This window comes from Rhipicephalus sanguineus, chromosome 9 (assembly GCF_013339695.2).
Source record: "Rhipicephalus sanguineus isolate Rsan-2018 chromosome 9, BIME_Rsan_1.4, whole genome shotgun sequence".
Lineage (NCBI taxonomy): Eukaryota > Metazoa > Arthropoda > Arachnida > Ixodida > Ixodidae > Rhipicephalus > Rhipicephalus sanguineus.
In genome coordinates, this window is record NC_051184.2 from 13,648,858 (window position 1) to 13,664,111 (window position 15,254).

The window sequence follows — 15,254 nt, forward strand, 5'->3', positions numbered from 1 at the left end:
ATCGCGAGCATACGTTTTAGCTGACTTTGCCAAAACTCGCCTTGTGTACACAGCAAGGCATCTGCATCCTGTGGTAAGCCAGCTTAACCCGCAACTGAATTCCACAATCAGCAGGCGCGCCGTAACAGAGGCACTTTCTTACTGCCCTTCCACCAGGTGCATAAGATATTGGAACCATGTTCCGCATGAGATGCACACTCTGCGTAAATAACTGAAGCCTTGAAGAAGACAAGACAGCTTGTTGAAAGGTTTACTCCAGCGACACCCCGTGTTCAAGAATTTTTCATCTCTGTGCGTAAATAACATTTAAAGAAATTTTCCCAAGTAATTTATATCGTTTCCCACGATCACACGCTTTCCGCAACGCTGACCAATAACGTCTTCTTGTGTCACCTCAACCTTTGCCTCTGCATTTAAGCAGCCCAAAAATGTGCTGTGTGGTTTGATTAAGCAAAAAGTTGCTGAAGCTGCATCAGTTTTTATTTTGTCTGCACCTTGCCAGCATGCTTTTATACGTCTAGAACAGCAGAGGTCACTGGTGGTGCCAGATGGACATTATCCTCCAACAACAAGGGTGGCCCACATGTCATCACAGTGAAAAATAATTACATAATTGAAACAAGCACACAAATATACGTAAGCTCACCTAGTTTAAATAAAGTTGGTTAATAATTAAAAAAAAAGCTTTTAAAGAGTAGCATCCCCTCTTAAACAATGACCACCATAAGTTGGGCAAATGAGCAGAGCAATGAAATGAACTTGCAAAATTAGGGCCCTTTGAAGTGATTTCAGTAAGGGCAATAAGGTTCAATGTGGCAATGACTTGCCTTGAGCAGGCGGTGCAGTTGCGCTAGGGTCTTGGCCAACGTTGCTGAACTCACGGTGTCCACCTTATTCACCACGATGGCCAGAGGCACCTGTGCAAGTGCCAAGACTCACTTCATTATGGTGACAGTGGCGTGGAGAGTTGTGCGAGTTGGTACAAGTTCATTCTGGTCAAACTGTGCAGTTGGATGAGACACGAAGAGAAAGGCAAGACAAACGAGCGCAGACTAACAACTGAGTTTACTGCGATGAAACCAGCCTTTTTAACAGCCTCAGCACATACGACACGTCCCCATAGGGGCTAACACAGGAACCGCTAAAAGCCACGAAAAAAAAAAAGCACGTTAAGGAGTTATCAATGAAACAGCTGAAAAGCTATCGTAAAGACACGTGACAGGCTATAAAACCACGACAAACAACATGAAAAAACACGAAGTGCATGAGAATGATTATGCGCACGTGGAAACAACCACGTAAACTGAGGTGGTTACGTGCACGTAACCACCTCAGTCTACGTGGTTACGTGTTAGCTCCTAGAGGGACCTGTCATATGTGCTGAGGCTGTTAAAAAGGCTGGTTTCATCGTTCGATAAACTCAGTTATTAGTCTGCGCTCGTTTGTCTTGCCTTTCTCTTCAGGTCTCGTCCCACCGCGCAGTTCGAACAGAATGGACTACCACAGTGTGTGCATTGACACCATGAGAGGCAAGACCAAGACTCTCTTCCTAGATATTCCACTTTACATAAAGAAAATGTCATACAATAAAATCTCATTAATTCACACCTCATTAATTCAAATTTTTCTATAATTAAAAACCAAGTGGCATGGTTTGGCCAAGTGCCATAGTACATAATGTACAAAAAAAACTCATAAATTGAATCGGATTCACGAAGGCCATTTTCTCCGCTAAGCAACAGGTGGCGTGACCGGCCATCATCCCCATCTTCTGATTACTATTGTCGGAGATTGACAGCTCATTAACAGCACCCTTGAATCTCAAAGCCAATTGCAGGAATATACTTAAAAGAGGCAGTGACAGTGATCTCTTTTCGAGACATAAAAACAGAAGCATGATCAAGAATTTCTTTTCTAAATAAAGGGTGATGGTTTCAGAAGTGCTTGCACGCCTTTTTTCTTCATCATATATGGCCTCCAGTTTATCACTTTCGTTAGCTCAAATTTCATTTTAATTCCAACTTGGCAAGCATCCCTGCGAGATTTGAATTAATGAGCTTTTACTGTACTGGTAACGGTGCCATATGATATTTTCTACAAATAACGCAAAAATCATGTCCACAGGTAAGCCTCTCTATTAGCCCCGAGAATGAACACTGGTGGCGCGGAAGTCGTGGTGATGTGATGTCACGGCAAGGACTTTCCTGCTCCGTGGCCGAGCATGGCCTTTTTCTGCGCGCTCCGTATACCCGCTCTTCCACGATACGGAGGTGATTACTGCTTATTCTTGCGTTGCAAATCTCTCAATGTAGAAGGTGGAAGTTTTCACTACTAGCGAAAGTTAAGTAAGCTGTCGACAGTTTGGATAATATAGCTTATAGTGGCTCCATCGAATGGAAGATTCACGGTGATTGTGACGATACACAGGACAGCAAGACATCCATTCTTTTCACCACACACTCCCAGAAATAGGTGCTAAGAAAACATTTGCGCTAATTGTTCCAACTTCATTACAACTTGGTGCACACTCCACGGTTAAAAAATGTGTCCCGAAGTATTACAAATTAAATTAGGACATTTTCAATTCACTAACTACATTGCAGTTTATCGTACAAGTTATGGCTGCCTTTGCAGATAATCTAGGTGATTTGACAGAATTGCGCTTTCCACTACAGGAGACTTTAGATGAATCTGTCTACGTAAAGAATCACTTTATTTGGAAAATTAGACAAAATAATACTGTCAGACACACAACGGTTTCGGAAATGCTGAGATGTTAGTACATTTGGATTATGTAAAGGTTTCTTCTCAAAAGTCATATGGGATTATGTGGCCATATACCCTGATTTGCGTGAACTGCTAGTCCGATCAACCGCAACGTCACAAGCGGTAATGTTGAATTCACGTGGGGGCACTGTTCATAGCAATCATTTGTAGAACAAACACCTGAAAGTCGAAATGTGCGTTCTGAACTGTTTCAATGGCGCACTCAACGATATAGCCCATGTAATAATTAAACGTCCTTCACCTCAATCAGTCAACGACTGGCCTCGCGAGTCATGTCCACATACAGGTTGACGATGCTCAGAGGTAATCAAATGCAACAAAAATTAATTTATGAGCTGGCTATCTAAACTGGTACTGACAAGTGTAACAGTGCCATTGCTACAATTCTACATGAAGACACAATCTGACAGCAATAAGAAGGGTCCGCATTAGCGTCAACTTGTTTTTGTTGTGAAATGAAGCTCCAGAATTATTGCAAGAAAAGTGTGAAACTAGACAACACGATGAGTGGGCAAGTACACAAGGAAAACTAACACAACAGCTGTGGCGGTATTCTCAGGCGAGAGCTTTCGAGACATTTCGCGAGACTTGATACTGCATGCATTTTTGCAACTGTGCATGGGCGGGGCTTGGCACACTGGCAAAAACGCCGACTGCTGATACGTGCATGAGTCCGATGCAAATAACACTTGTGGAGGCGAAACCATCATACCTCTGAAAGGAATCGCCCGTGCACAACGCAATCTAGTAATGCGAATATGGTGTCTTACGTGTCAAAACCACGACGAGGCACACTGTGGAATAATTTTGACCACTTGGCATTCCCTAATGTGCTCCTGTATCTGAGCACATGCATGTTCTTGCTGTTCACCCCCACTGGTATGCGACTGCCGTGGCCGAGGATCGAACCCCTCCTCGCGGTTGGACACAACAAACCTGATCAAATTGTGCACGATGAAGCACAGGCACCGTTGATGACTGTACTGAAAAAAATGCACAGCTTTTTGTCGTTTTATTAGGAACATTACCGATGCTGTTTTCGTCGTTACTCTGGATCTTGAGACAAGCAAAAAGCGAACGCAAACAGCGCACGAAGTGAGTGCATGCTATGCAGATGCGCCTCGCCGAGGAGTCCGTGCTGTGACGTCATACAGGTCATACAGGCCTCCCGCCAGGTGGCGCCACCCCAACTTCTCGGGACTAATACCAAACAGGTTATGCTGAACTAATGGATGTGCAGGGTTCTCCATCAGGGGGAGCCAAGTTTCACCGTAGCCCCCCTCCCCCCAGTGGTCGAATCCTAAAGAAAACAAGCTTTGCAATGGGTGGAAAAATGAAAAGGATGTGCTTCTCACAATGGCCTGCTTTCCTTTGTCCCCAGCTTTCCCCAGCAATCCCCAGCTTTCCTTTGTTAATGGTGGAATGCAGCACCCGGTATCCTCAGCTGCCATTATCATAATGAACCACATGGCCTTTAAAGAATGGCGGGACAGGCCTGGCTGAGGAAAGTTGTGAGGCATACTTGGCAGCCCCTTTACATGATTAGGGGGCACGGGGTGCCCCCACCCCCTGGCCCCCCTCCTTCCCTGTGCCCATGCCTATGCATATTTCCCTTTGGAATTCCTATAGAAACCAATGCACCAAGAGCAAAAATTTTCTATGAGGGGATATAATAGGTTCATTTACATGGCAGAGTTAACACGATCAAAATTAAAAGTAATCAGTAATTTGCATTTGCTTGCGCTTCTTCTGTTGCGACTCCACGAGCATCGTTTGCAGCTTGCCCAAGAGCTCCAGCACAGTGTCCGAATTCTCTTCTGCGGAGAAATGCTGCTGTTTTGTTGTTTTTGCATCTGTAGCAAATTTGGCTTGGTTTGGTTTTGCAACACCTTGTGATCACTCTGGGCCGACTTCTGCGAGGAGCGATGAAAGCCAGGGGGCTCCCAGTTCGAATAAACCGTTGTGGATACCGAAGCGTTCGAATTATCGGGAGTTTTCCCCCATACAAATACGAGGCTGTGTCGGGACCAGCGCGTCAGTTCGAATCAACTGTAAGTTCGAATTAACCGAGTTCAAATTAACGAGCCTTTACTGTACTACTATATTACTCTACTTTGTACAACTAATTGCTGTACTGCATGTACATCCTTCAGTAGGAGTGGCACCCACCTGAAGAGCCAGGGCAAGCAAAAGGTGGTCACGGCCTGTGCCAGTCAGCCCACTGGCAGCATTCACAACCAACATGACAAAGTGCGGACTGTGACCTGCACATCAAGGCAAAGGACTTGCTTTATCCATGCATGCACAACCACCACGTGTAGCTGAACTTGAACAACTGTGGCAAGCAATTGATGCACAGCACATGAATGACTTACTTTCTGCACAGTTCCGCAGCTGCACCACCTGTCATGCAAGAAAGCTCTGAAAACTTAATTGCACTCTGGCCAGAAGTGGAGGCACACAGCGGTAGTGCACTTTGTGCACATTCTATCAGCATTATACGTGGACGACATTTTTTCATCACCCTAGGATTGCACTGGAAGCAATATCAGTGCTCGATACCAGAACACGGTGTCACACCAAAAGCCCTCAGTTTTGGGTCCCCATTAAATGGCCGTTTGGCAGAGTGTCATTTAGGAGGTATGTGTGACTTGCCGTGAGCCTAAAATTGATATTTATGGTAGTCAACTTGTGCACCTTGTTCCGAGCACAGGATGTGCACCAGCTATGAGACAGGTACGTGAAAAGCGTTCTTGCCAATGATAAACGAACAGTCAATGCTGTGCCATCAGACTATCACTCACAGGCCTCACAAACTATTCATGCTGACAGTGCAATGGTCCATTTCAAACAGGCCTAGTGCACTAGCCAAACTGGAGTTTCTTTTGAGCAGCTCACAGCCTCCAGGCTTCCATGACCACAGACCAAGGCTTATTTTTACAGAGCTAAAACTGAAGACTACATACTGCCATCCTGTCACGTAGCATCATCACCATGCAGTGCCTTACATAACTGAGGCCACGAAGTATGAGAAGAGGCTGTCACTGCGCCGTCACCTAGCTAGTGATCACAGCTGCTGCTATACTCCATTCCTCAACGTAGTGTTCATGGCACACAGAGCATTGCACTGTAGCCCACCAGGCCTGTCTCTGCCTTTACTAGAAACAAATGGAGCATGACAGTGACAACATGGTATTCTCGCATCGTGCACCTCCAGTCATGCTAGGCTACCAGCTACGATCGTGCAATGATGATCACCTGTGAGTCCAAAGACAGTGGTGCGCAGGTATTTCTGGTGTCCAGCCAAGTCAATGAAAGTGATGAGCTTGGCCGAACGCTCGCAGAGCTCCTCTGGACTGCGACAGTGGTTGTATGTGACAGGTTGTCCCTGGCTTGTAAACCCCAGGATCTCACGGCTAATTGATGATGTATGTCCTGTTTGAATCTCATGCAGGTGCCTGTATATCCAGAACAGACAATACTGAAATGCAACCTCGGCCAAATCACAACTTACATGTAAACCCACGCGTCCGCAAAAGTGGCACGCAGTCAACGAGCAATTTGTCAAACATGCTTGATAATTCAGAAGCCTTTCCTCATAAGACACATTTGAAATTTTGGATGATGAAACGGCATTAATTATTAAGGCCACTATCACTGCAAACCTGTACTGTAGCATGCCGATCTGTTGGCGTTCATAGCCATCATGGTTTGACATTTGCTAAATATTCTGCTTCTCAGGGCTGTGTTTTTCTTTAAAAGGATTCACCACTTTAATAGTGATCCACCTTCATCATTCACACCTATGAGTGCCAAGGTTCTAAAAGTCGGCTCCTCCACAATGCAGCTGTATTATGCAGCTGCAACATACGCAACAAATTTCAATGGAAAGAGGCCACTGCCACAAGACATGTCACTCCCCATTGCCTGCCAAGGAGCCTAATAAGGATTTCGCATTCAGACTAGGATTTGGTGACTTCTCTACTAAGTTTATGCTTCCCTCAGATTTCCAAGTTCTTTTGTAAAATTCCCCACGTGACATAGTATGCCTGTATCTCACTAGAGTATGGCCACTAGCATGGGCTCAGACTTAGCAAGCCACACGGCTGCGTTTGCCGTTGCCTCGCGTGAACTAGCGCGCCACTGCACACGTGCATTCGGGTGACAAAGGCGCTGAGTGCAGCGCGGCATGTACACAGTACTGTTCTCGATATCCACAACACTTTATTGCCTGCGGCAACACCACAAAAACCGTACCAAGCACACTCCCAAAGGCGGCGGGAAAAGCAAAGAGGCTTAACCACGCCACGGGCGGAAATACAGAACAAAGGGTGCCATTAGCACGTCTCCCTGGGCAATGGCTCACGGCGACATGCCGCTAAGGGAAAGGGTCCCTCGCGACCATGCTGTGTACCCTCATGATCAGCGACCACAGGGCCCGACCGCTCGAGGCAGGGCAAACTCCGTTCGCTTTGGCTTTCGATAAGTGCGGCTCGGCGTAGTATGACCACACGTGAACACACTGCACCGCTTTTCGGCCAAGCGTCCAGAAGGGACAATGTAAGGTAAGCGCTCACCGCTGGCGCAAGGCAGAGTCAGCAAACTCCGTCCGAGCGAACCGCAAGAACAAAGGAGCCAACGGACAGGAAGAAAAACATGTGATTATCCTGCTATCTAAAAAGACAAGGCGTGCAAACACGGACAAAAGAAGGAAGTCAGGAAACCACAAACGCCGACTAACAACTGAAGAGATGCACAACGGCTGAAAAGAAAGAAGGCACGAAAACTTATCTGCGCATGCCCATCCAACAGGCGAACCTATCAATCCGGCACGCGTGGCGGTCTACGTGGAAGATAACTGTTGAGGCATTTGATTTCATCTTTATGCAAGTTAATCGATGGTTGGCTCACGCATGTGCTACCACTATTCTCGATATGCCGTGCTTCAATCATCAGGCGCGTTTCTTCATTTCTATGCCGGTACAACACTGCGCATTCATCAAAAATTTGATGAATGCGCAGTATTGTACCATTGGTAAATTTCAACTCGCGAGACGCAATGCAGTCCGTGAAGTCACCGCCCGTGAGATCAACTAGTCCTAGACATCAGGTGCTTAGGCAAAACTCACAGGGTCCCTTATGCATTCGCCTAAGATGACTCGAAGGCGAAAGCCATTTTCTTCTTCTTCTGTTGACGTATTGATCCTACCTCGCACCCCTCCGAAAGCTTTCTGCAACCCACCTGGTTTTGCATTGCCTCCGTGATTGGCCCGACGATCACGGAGGCAATGCAAAGCGACAATGTAATCTCATGTCATTGTGTGACGTCAAGTTATGTGATGCCACGATGACGTCATAGCAGCGTTGCCATGACGTCACCAGTTTTGACTATCTGTGACATCGTGATGATGTCATTTAGTGACGTCTTCGCGGGATAATATTTTGAATCACTCATGTTGACGCCGCCGATGCGGGACACCGACGGTCAGTTTTAGCATTTCATGAAGCATCTAAAGCTTTCGCATTAGTAATGCACTAGAAGGTGTACATCAATTATAGTTGATATATTTGGACGGCGTTGGTTGTTTCGTTAAGTGACTACACACACCTAAAGCCCCTATACTTCGTAAAAGTACCGCCATCTGCTCCCCCCCCCCCCTCCGCCTCCTCCTCTCCTGCGCATCTTTCGCGTGCGACGGCAGCGCCCCCTCGAACGCGCCAGGTGGACACGTGAAGCTTTCAGGCCAGTTGCACGCTGGCACTGCCACTTTAGCCACAGCCTTTCTACTCCAGCCGTGGCCACGTGCCATGTCTCGCATATGGCCGTGTGTAATGATTCTCTTTATTTCTGCGTTCATTTTCTCAGTTGGTGTGGGTGTGCGCACCTTCTAATTCCCTTATAGCGCACCAGAAGAGCTACTGCAAGCCATGTACAATTTGTAGCAAATTGCACGTCGTTTACGGTTCTTTTCGGAGCATAGCGTTTCGCTTTGTATCTGGCACGGATATCGGTAACTGGGTTTACTTAAAAAAGGTTGGCATAAAATTTTGTAAACATGACGCGCTATTTATTACATCGGTAAGAAATATTTACATGACAGCTGTGATGTCAAGCCACGCCGTTTGGGAAGGAATAGTTCCCTAAACTATCTCTATCATATATAACTGCAGCAATGCCTGCAATTCCCATGAAGGTGCCCGATCAAAACTTCATGACATTTCACATATGTTACTTCTCCTCGGCCTGCCCGCAGTGGTGATGTAGCAGTTTCGGCGCTCGCCTGCTGATCCGAAGGTCGCGTGTTCAGTCCCGGTCGCGGCGGTCGGAATTCGATAGAGGTGAAAGGTCCCGCGTACTGTGCGATGTCAGTGCACAATAAAGAACACCAGAGGTCAACATTTCCGGAGCTTTACACTATTGTGTGCCTCGTAATCATATCGTGGTTTTGGCTCGTAAAACCACATGTATCATTATTATCTCCTTCGCCTGCCCAATGACGTGTGCTCGCAGTACGCCGTTCTGGGACGTTTGGCCTGTGCGGAGCAGCTTGCACCCATTGTCGTATGCATGATGCTTGTATGTTAACGGACAATAACTGAAGTTATTAAACCAATAAATGAATGAAAACCAGTAGGCTAAAACCAACGACATTACCCCACGCGATAATTCATGATGACACGCCGGCTGATGAGCCGCGGTCCGCTGAACTAAAGCCCCGCTCATGTTCCGAATTTGCAGAAAGTTCTGACTGTCACCCAGAAGTGGTTCGCCTAATTAGACAATATGATGGAGGAGCTTAAATGTAAACATTTCGACAGAAGTCTGTCTGGCTGGGTGGAAGAATTAAGAAGTTGAAGGAGCTGCACGTAAATGCACAGCTTTCGATAAATTCTGCGCGCTAGGTTCTTTTTTTTTTTTTTTCCTATCGCACTTTCATTCTGACACTCGCTCTGTCTTTGCCCTTCCATCCGCACATCACAGTGAAAGGTTAGTAGAATGTGTGGAACACAACCTAGTGTTGCAGTGCACGACACTCGTTCTTTCAGAGTTAATAATATGTGAGGTTTTACATGCCAAAACCGCAATATGATTATGAGGCGAGCCGTAGTTGAGGGCTCTGGAAATTTTTGACCATCTGGTGTTCAAGACAGTCACTTGCTCAAGAGAGTGACTGTCTTGGTACATGACAAATTACGCAAAATTTCGCGGGACATTAAGTAAGTAATACACCACATATGTTACACGGCAAAGCAAGACGCCTGTCAAGAGTTAAAACGCATGAGCACATATCTCACAAAGCTGCGCCGATCTCGGCTCGAAGTTTGCTCAATCTGTTCTGTGGAGCCAGACTTTGCGACGACCTACATTCTCTTTTCCGTGAGGAATGGCAGAAAACTTTTTCCCTTGGGTGTCATAGTTATGGCAGCCAAACGCACAGCAACAAAGCATCGCGACAAAACGAGCGAGACGCACACGTGCACTTCACACTTCGTGCACTTCACATGGGACAAACACACAGCACATGGAACGTTGGAGCGTTCAACATGGCGCCGAGAGGCAAAGGAAACAAAATATCGAGAAAGAGGGCGCGCGCTACCACGTGACCGCAGCCGCCCTATCCGTGGAGAGGAGAAAGCGGCGTAGATCAAGAGAAAGCTGTACTTTTCTGAAGGTATAGGGGCTTTACACACACCAACCATATTGCGCAAGTGCACCTTGTAGATGTACCTTACATATGAACTATATCGCTGAATGCGCGAGAAAGCGAATGTAAAAACTAGTGTGTCACCATAAACGTTTTCTTCGCAAGACCTCCACTCGCTCATATAAACCTTCACACGAAATAGCACATAAACCTACATGCAACATGGCCCGTATACGTGAGGTTCCTAAACGATGAACGCACCCTGCGACTCGGTTGGGCACGCACGCTTTGCATAGCTACCTTTGCGTCGCAAGCTTCCACCGGCCGATCAGTCAACGTAAAAAAGCCAGAGAAAGCTATTTCCTCTTAATTAAACGAGCACACAACAAAAACAAACTGAGAGTATAAATCCTTAATGCGAGTTTTCGCACTCAAGCTTAGTTTATTCAAAAGAGCTGCACCGAATCTCTGAAGTTCCGCAATCACATCGTTGATCGTCAGTCCGCGTGCACGATGCTAGCTGCGCACAAACCAATACTGTGAACTCGAACCAGTCGGCATGTCACGTCAAGCAGAAAACGTAACCATGTATTGTTGATAAAGAAACAAAAACAAAGTAAATACCCCGCAGAAGCAGTAATAAAATGTGCGTGAGAGATGGCGACGTACTGCAGTGCGATGCCCGCTTTACTACGGCGCAGAGCGAGCATCGAACTTCGCGAGCCTCAACGCGTACTTATAGTATGAGAGTCTCACAACTTACCTCGCATAGTCAAGTAAAAAATGTCAGCCTGAAGCTCTCCCTTCCGATTATGTGCAACCAAGACTTTCGTCGCAACTTGTTGCGCTTACCGGACGGTATCATGAGGAGCTTTTTGCCTTCGCTAGACTTGTTCTGACATCGGAAGGTGCAGCAGCCGCCCATGGCAGCCAACAGTGGTGTCGGTCTTGCGTGAAAACTATTTCACAGCACGTGTACGAAATGACAAGTGCGTATCCATAGAACACATGCGCTGTGCACCAGCGAGTCTACGATTCATGAGAAAAGATGGCAGTCGAGAGCCACTGTAAACAAACGAACGCTGCGCACGGTCCCACGTGATGGCAGCTGGCCAATACCGACGCGGCGTCAGCCTCGGAGAGTGCAGAGAGGGAGAAAAGAAAGGAGGCGCGCTTTTAACCATGTGTGTTGCTACTTTACGAAGTTTCAAGGGCTTTAATGATATGTCATGTGGACGGCAGAAATAGGCAAAAAACCCGCGCAATGGCGACGGGCAAGCCTGAATCCCACAACTTATCTGATTATCCGTCTGATCTCTAAAGGGGCTGACAGTGAGACCATATGCTGTCACTTTCTAGTAAGCATGCTTGAAAGTAAAAACGCCTTTGTAGAGATGTAAGAATATCAACACTCTGTCCCAAGATTCCGTTCAAACAGCAAATAACAGTGTTGCATTCATAAAGAAAGCAAAATGGAGAGGCTAGTAAAATCCTGAGTAAATGAAATACATTTGAGAAAAGATGGTAAAAACCATTGCAAATTGGATTGATAGGAATAATTTGCAAGTTTATTTGTGAACTACGAAGACTAGACTCTTCTTTACAACCACATTGCAGCAATTAAGTTTAGGCTAATGGCAGCTTGCTCCATTCACAATATCATTACAGATACCTCAGTTGGGCTACAGCAATGGCAGGCAACAGAGGAAAAGTACTACATTTACAACAATTTGCTCCCCAAACAAAAGCGGGATTCCATATGTCTGTCATAATAAACGACTATTTAAAAATACAATTGAAGCTGAGTAACTGTTTAGTTATGGACTCTTTAAAAAAAAAGGAAGAATGCGATAATTCCTCCATATTTCAGGGGGTTATTGTACTAGTGCAAATAATCACTGCACCGTGGTCCATGAGACACCCTCCCACATCTAGCTGCTGGGGCCCATGGTGAAATTGCACAGTTGTGGCATTCCCTTTCTGCCATCAGTCGGTATGTGATGTGGCCCAACCTTTGAAATCTTCACCGCCTCTTGAATCATGCCATCTCGCAAGGTGCAATGGGCTTTAGAAAGTAATGTCACAATCAAAGAGAACCAGAGTCCTCAAGCACCGATGTGACATTTCATCGAGTGCCCACAAAGATGTCTCTTTTTGAGGTCTATTAGCCAGACAACTTCCCAAGTGCTGCAAGACCTGGTGAGTCTCCAGAACCAAGCAGCCAAAGGAAGAGGGCCACGCAGTGAGTGAAGAAACCTGAACCAGACCCCTTGGCAATGCCCGGGTAGCCAGAAGCGAGAGGCACTCCCCATGCCAATGAGGTGTGCTCCCAGTCGGACAACAAGGAATCGGATGGTGACTTAGCCCTCACCTGAATAGGTTGAGCCGTGCACTACCACGGCCATTGTCCAGTTCTCCCTGTGTGAGCACACCCAGGACAGTGCTCTTGCCGACATCCACACTGCCCAGCACAGCCACCCGAATCTCGATGCTCTGCTGGTCCTCCGGAACCTTGCGCACCAGCACCTGTCGTACCAAAAACAGATGTCTGTACAATGCAAAGGACACAACCCATACAAATGAAACACTGGTACCGTGATGGTAGCAGTCAAGATGGGCAGGCATACACCATATGAAAGGCTCACTTTTTATGCCCAACGTAGACTGGTGGCAGTGTGCCATTGACACTGGTTACTAAATACAGTTGATCCTTGATATCAGAGGCTCATAAAACTGTTCTTGGTTACATTAAAAAAAAACTAAGCACAGTGCAGAAGACAAGAGCAAGATACACACAATGAATGCATCCAACAGTGTTTACTGATGATGCATGATCTTGCAGATGCATATGCAGGTACATCAACTAAGTAGATCAACTACATGCTAATCATTTGAAATGTGCTTCAAAATACAATGAAATATTATTATGGTTTATAACTGAGAATAACGCAACAGAAGGGTGCTAAAACACAAGCTTTCTAATAGTGTCCACATCCCCAATTATACATGTTGGCTATAAGCTGCACTTTTCCAGCACTTCTCAGTGGGACAGCTGTTAGATATGACCATTTCTCCTGGTTGGCCATGCTTCTGTGCCACAGGATGACGATAAAGTGGGTCCCATCCTCAGAATGACAAAATGACATGGTCAGGGGCTGAGAGAATGGCAGAACTGCTGCCAAGGGAAGAAAGACACATTTGAGAATCGGGATGGCATAAGATGGATAATAGGAGATCGTTGGTAGGAGGCCCTATAGGATGATTGTCATGCCCACCTCAGCTGCCTTGCGAGCATTGCCTATGGAGCGCTCACGCAGCACAGTCAGTGAGGCACCCAGTTTGGTGGCCATGCACTGCAGAGTGGCCAAGGAGGCGGCCATATCGGCTGCACTCAGTCCCACCAGCAGGCCTCCGTCCTCCACGCCAATCTCGTAGATGGCCTCACCTTGGCCTGCACGCAACAAACATGCAATAATCCAGAGACTACGGTGGCCAATGCAGTCTGCCTAGCGTCACTTGACACTAGTTGTTAGTTCAAATAAATAAATATTTCAGATGGGCCGTTTCATCATTGGGAAACACTGAAAAAATGCGGCACAGAGACATCATCTTTTCTTTCATGTTTCCTCGACACAGCACCAGTTCATTTTCCGAAGCCGGAAAACCAGTCTTTCCGGATTTCTATGAGCACATTTAAGCCCACTGCAGATATGTTCTATAAATTGAAACTTGTCCAACAGCTAATTCTACTGAACAAGATGTATGGCTACATTAGCAGCCTATTTTCTGGTAGCGTAAGTACAGAGCAGCCTTCACGAAAAACTGTGTTTGACATATGAGTAGATGCATCACGAAAGGCTAGTAAGTGTAAATATCTTCAACGGCAAAACTGGGAAAAAGGTCATGCCGCTACTGCTCAGTAAAAGTGATACACACACTGTCTAGTGCTTCCTAGGTGTGACCGCCTAGATGAGGAGGTGCAATGGGAGGCGACATACTGGAGGTTGGGTCATATTCTCTAACAGCTGGCATCATCTGCTCAGACACTATTGCGAGGCTGCTAATCAGAAAGTTACCAGCTTCACCAAGATTGTTTCACTCGTAGTATATGTTGCTTACCAACCATTTCAGCTAAAGCAAAATTTTGTTGCCTTTAACTCTTCCAGTGCAGAAAACGTCCAAAAGCAATGTACTTTTTTGACTAATTCATTGTGAACAGCTTTTTTAAATGCAGCAGTGGCAATTCACTTATTATTTTCAGTCATTTGTAACTGTACATTCGTTCATGTTTTTGAGCAGCAGATAGGTGTAACCACGGCAACACTATAAGAAGTTTGACATCTCTTGAACAGCAGTCAAGTAGTCAAGTATGCCTCCACGCTACACAACACTTCTGGCACTGAAAGCAAAAAAAAAGTGTAGAGCATTTTCATTTGAGTTGCTACATCTAGACAAGAAACTACCAGATGACTGAACCCTTCAATGCAATTGTTAGTACTGTGGTGGGCCCTCAAACATGACTCACTAAAGCTCTCCAGCTTGAACTGTAGCTGAAGGCGAAGAAACATCCAACAAAAAATACCATGCTTATGGCTTATAAACTGCAGTTGTTTATATGAGAACCACCTAACTATGTGCCATCATTTCTTAAACTCGGGAGAACGAGACTTGCATTGCATTTCTGCCAATGGTAAACAGAAAAAATTTATTATCTTGGAAGCTGGTGTCATATAATAGCATAAAACAACCGTTGTTAGTCTATACCACAGGTGTGCACTGGGTTCTCCAGTAGAACGAGCCAAGTTTCACCACCGGCATCCC

General features: G+C 46.1%; 1 protein-coding gene across 3 annotated transcripts in view; it reads right to left on the reverse strand.

Moving 5' to 3' along the window:
• Nucleotides 1-15,254, reverse strand: part of LOC119404619 (GTP-binding protein 2) — a 46,999-nt gene that overhangs the window by 23,378 nt on the left and 8,367 nt on the right. For all 3 annotated transcript variants that reach the window (XM_037671186.2, XM_037671184.2, XM_037671187.2), the window contains exons 3-7: nt 13,709-13,884; nt 12,805-12,959; nt 6,046-6,245; nt 4,957-5,051; nt 828-917 (exon numbers count right to left, since the gene is read on the reverse strand). In XM_037671186.2, the coding sequence (XP_037527114.1) occupies nt 828-917; nt 4,957-5,051; nt 6,046-6,245; nt 12,805-12,959; nt 13,709-13,884 (716 nt within the window). The remainder of the gene's footprint in view (nt 1-827; nt 918-4,956; nt 5,052-6,045; nt 6,246-12,804; nt 12,960-13,708; nt 13,885-15,254) is intronic.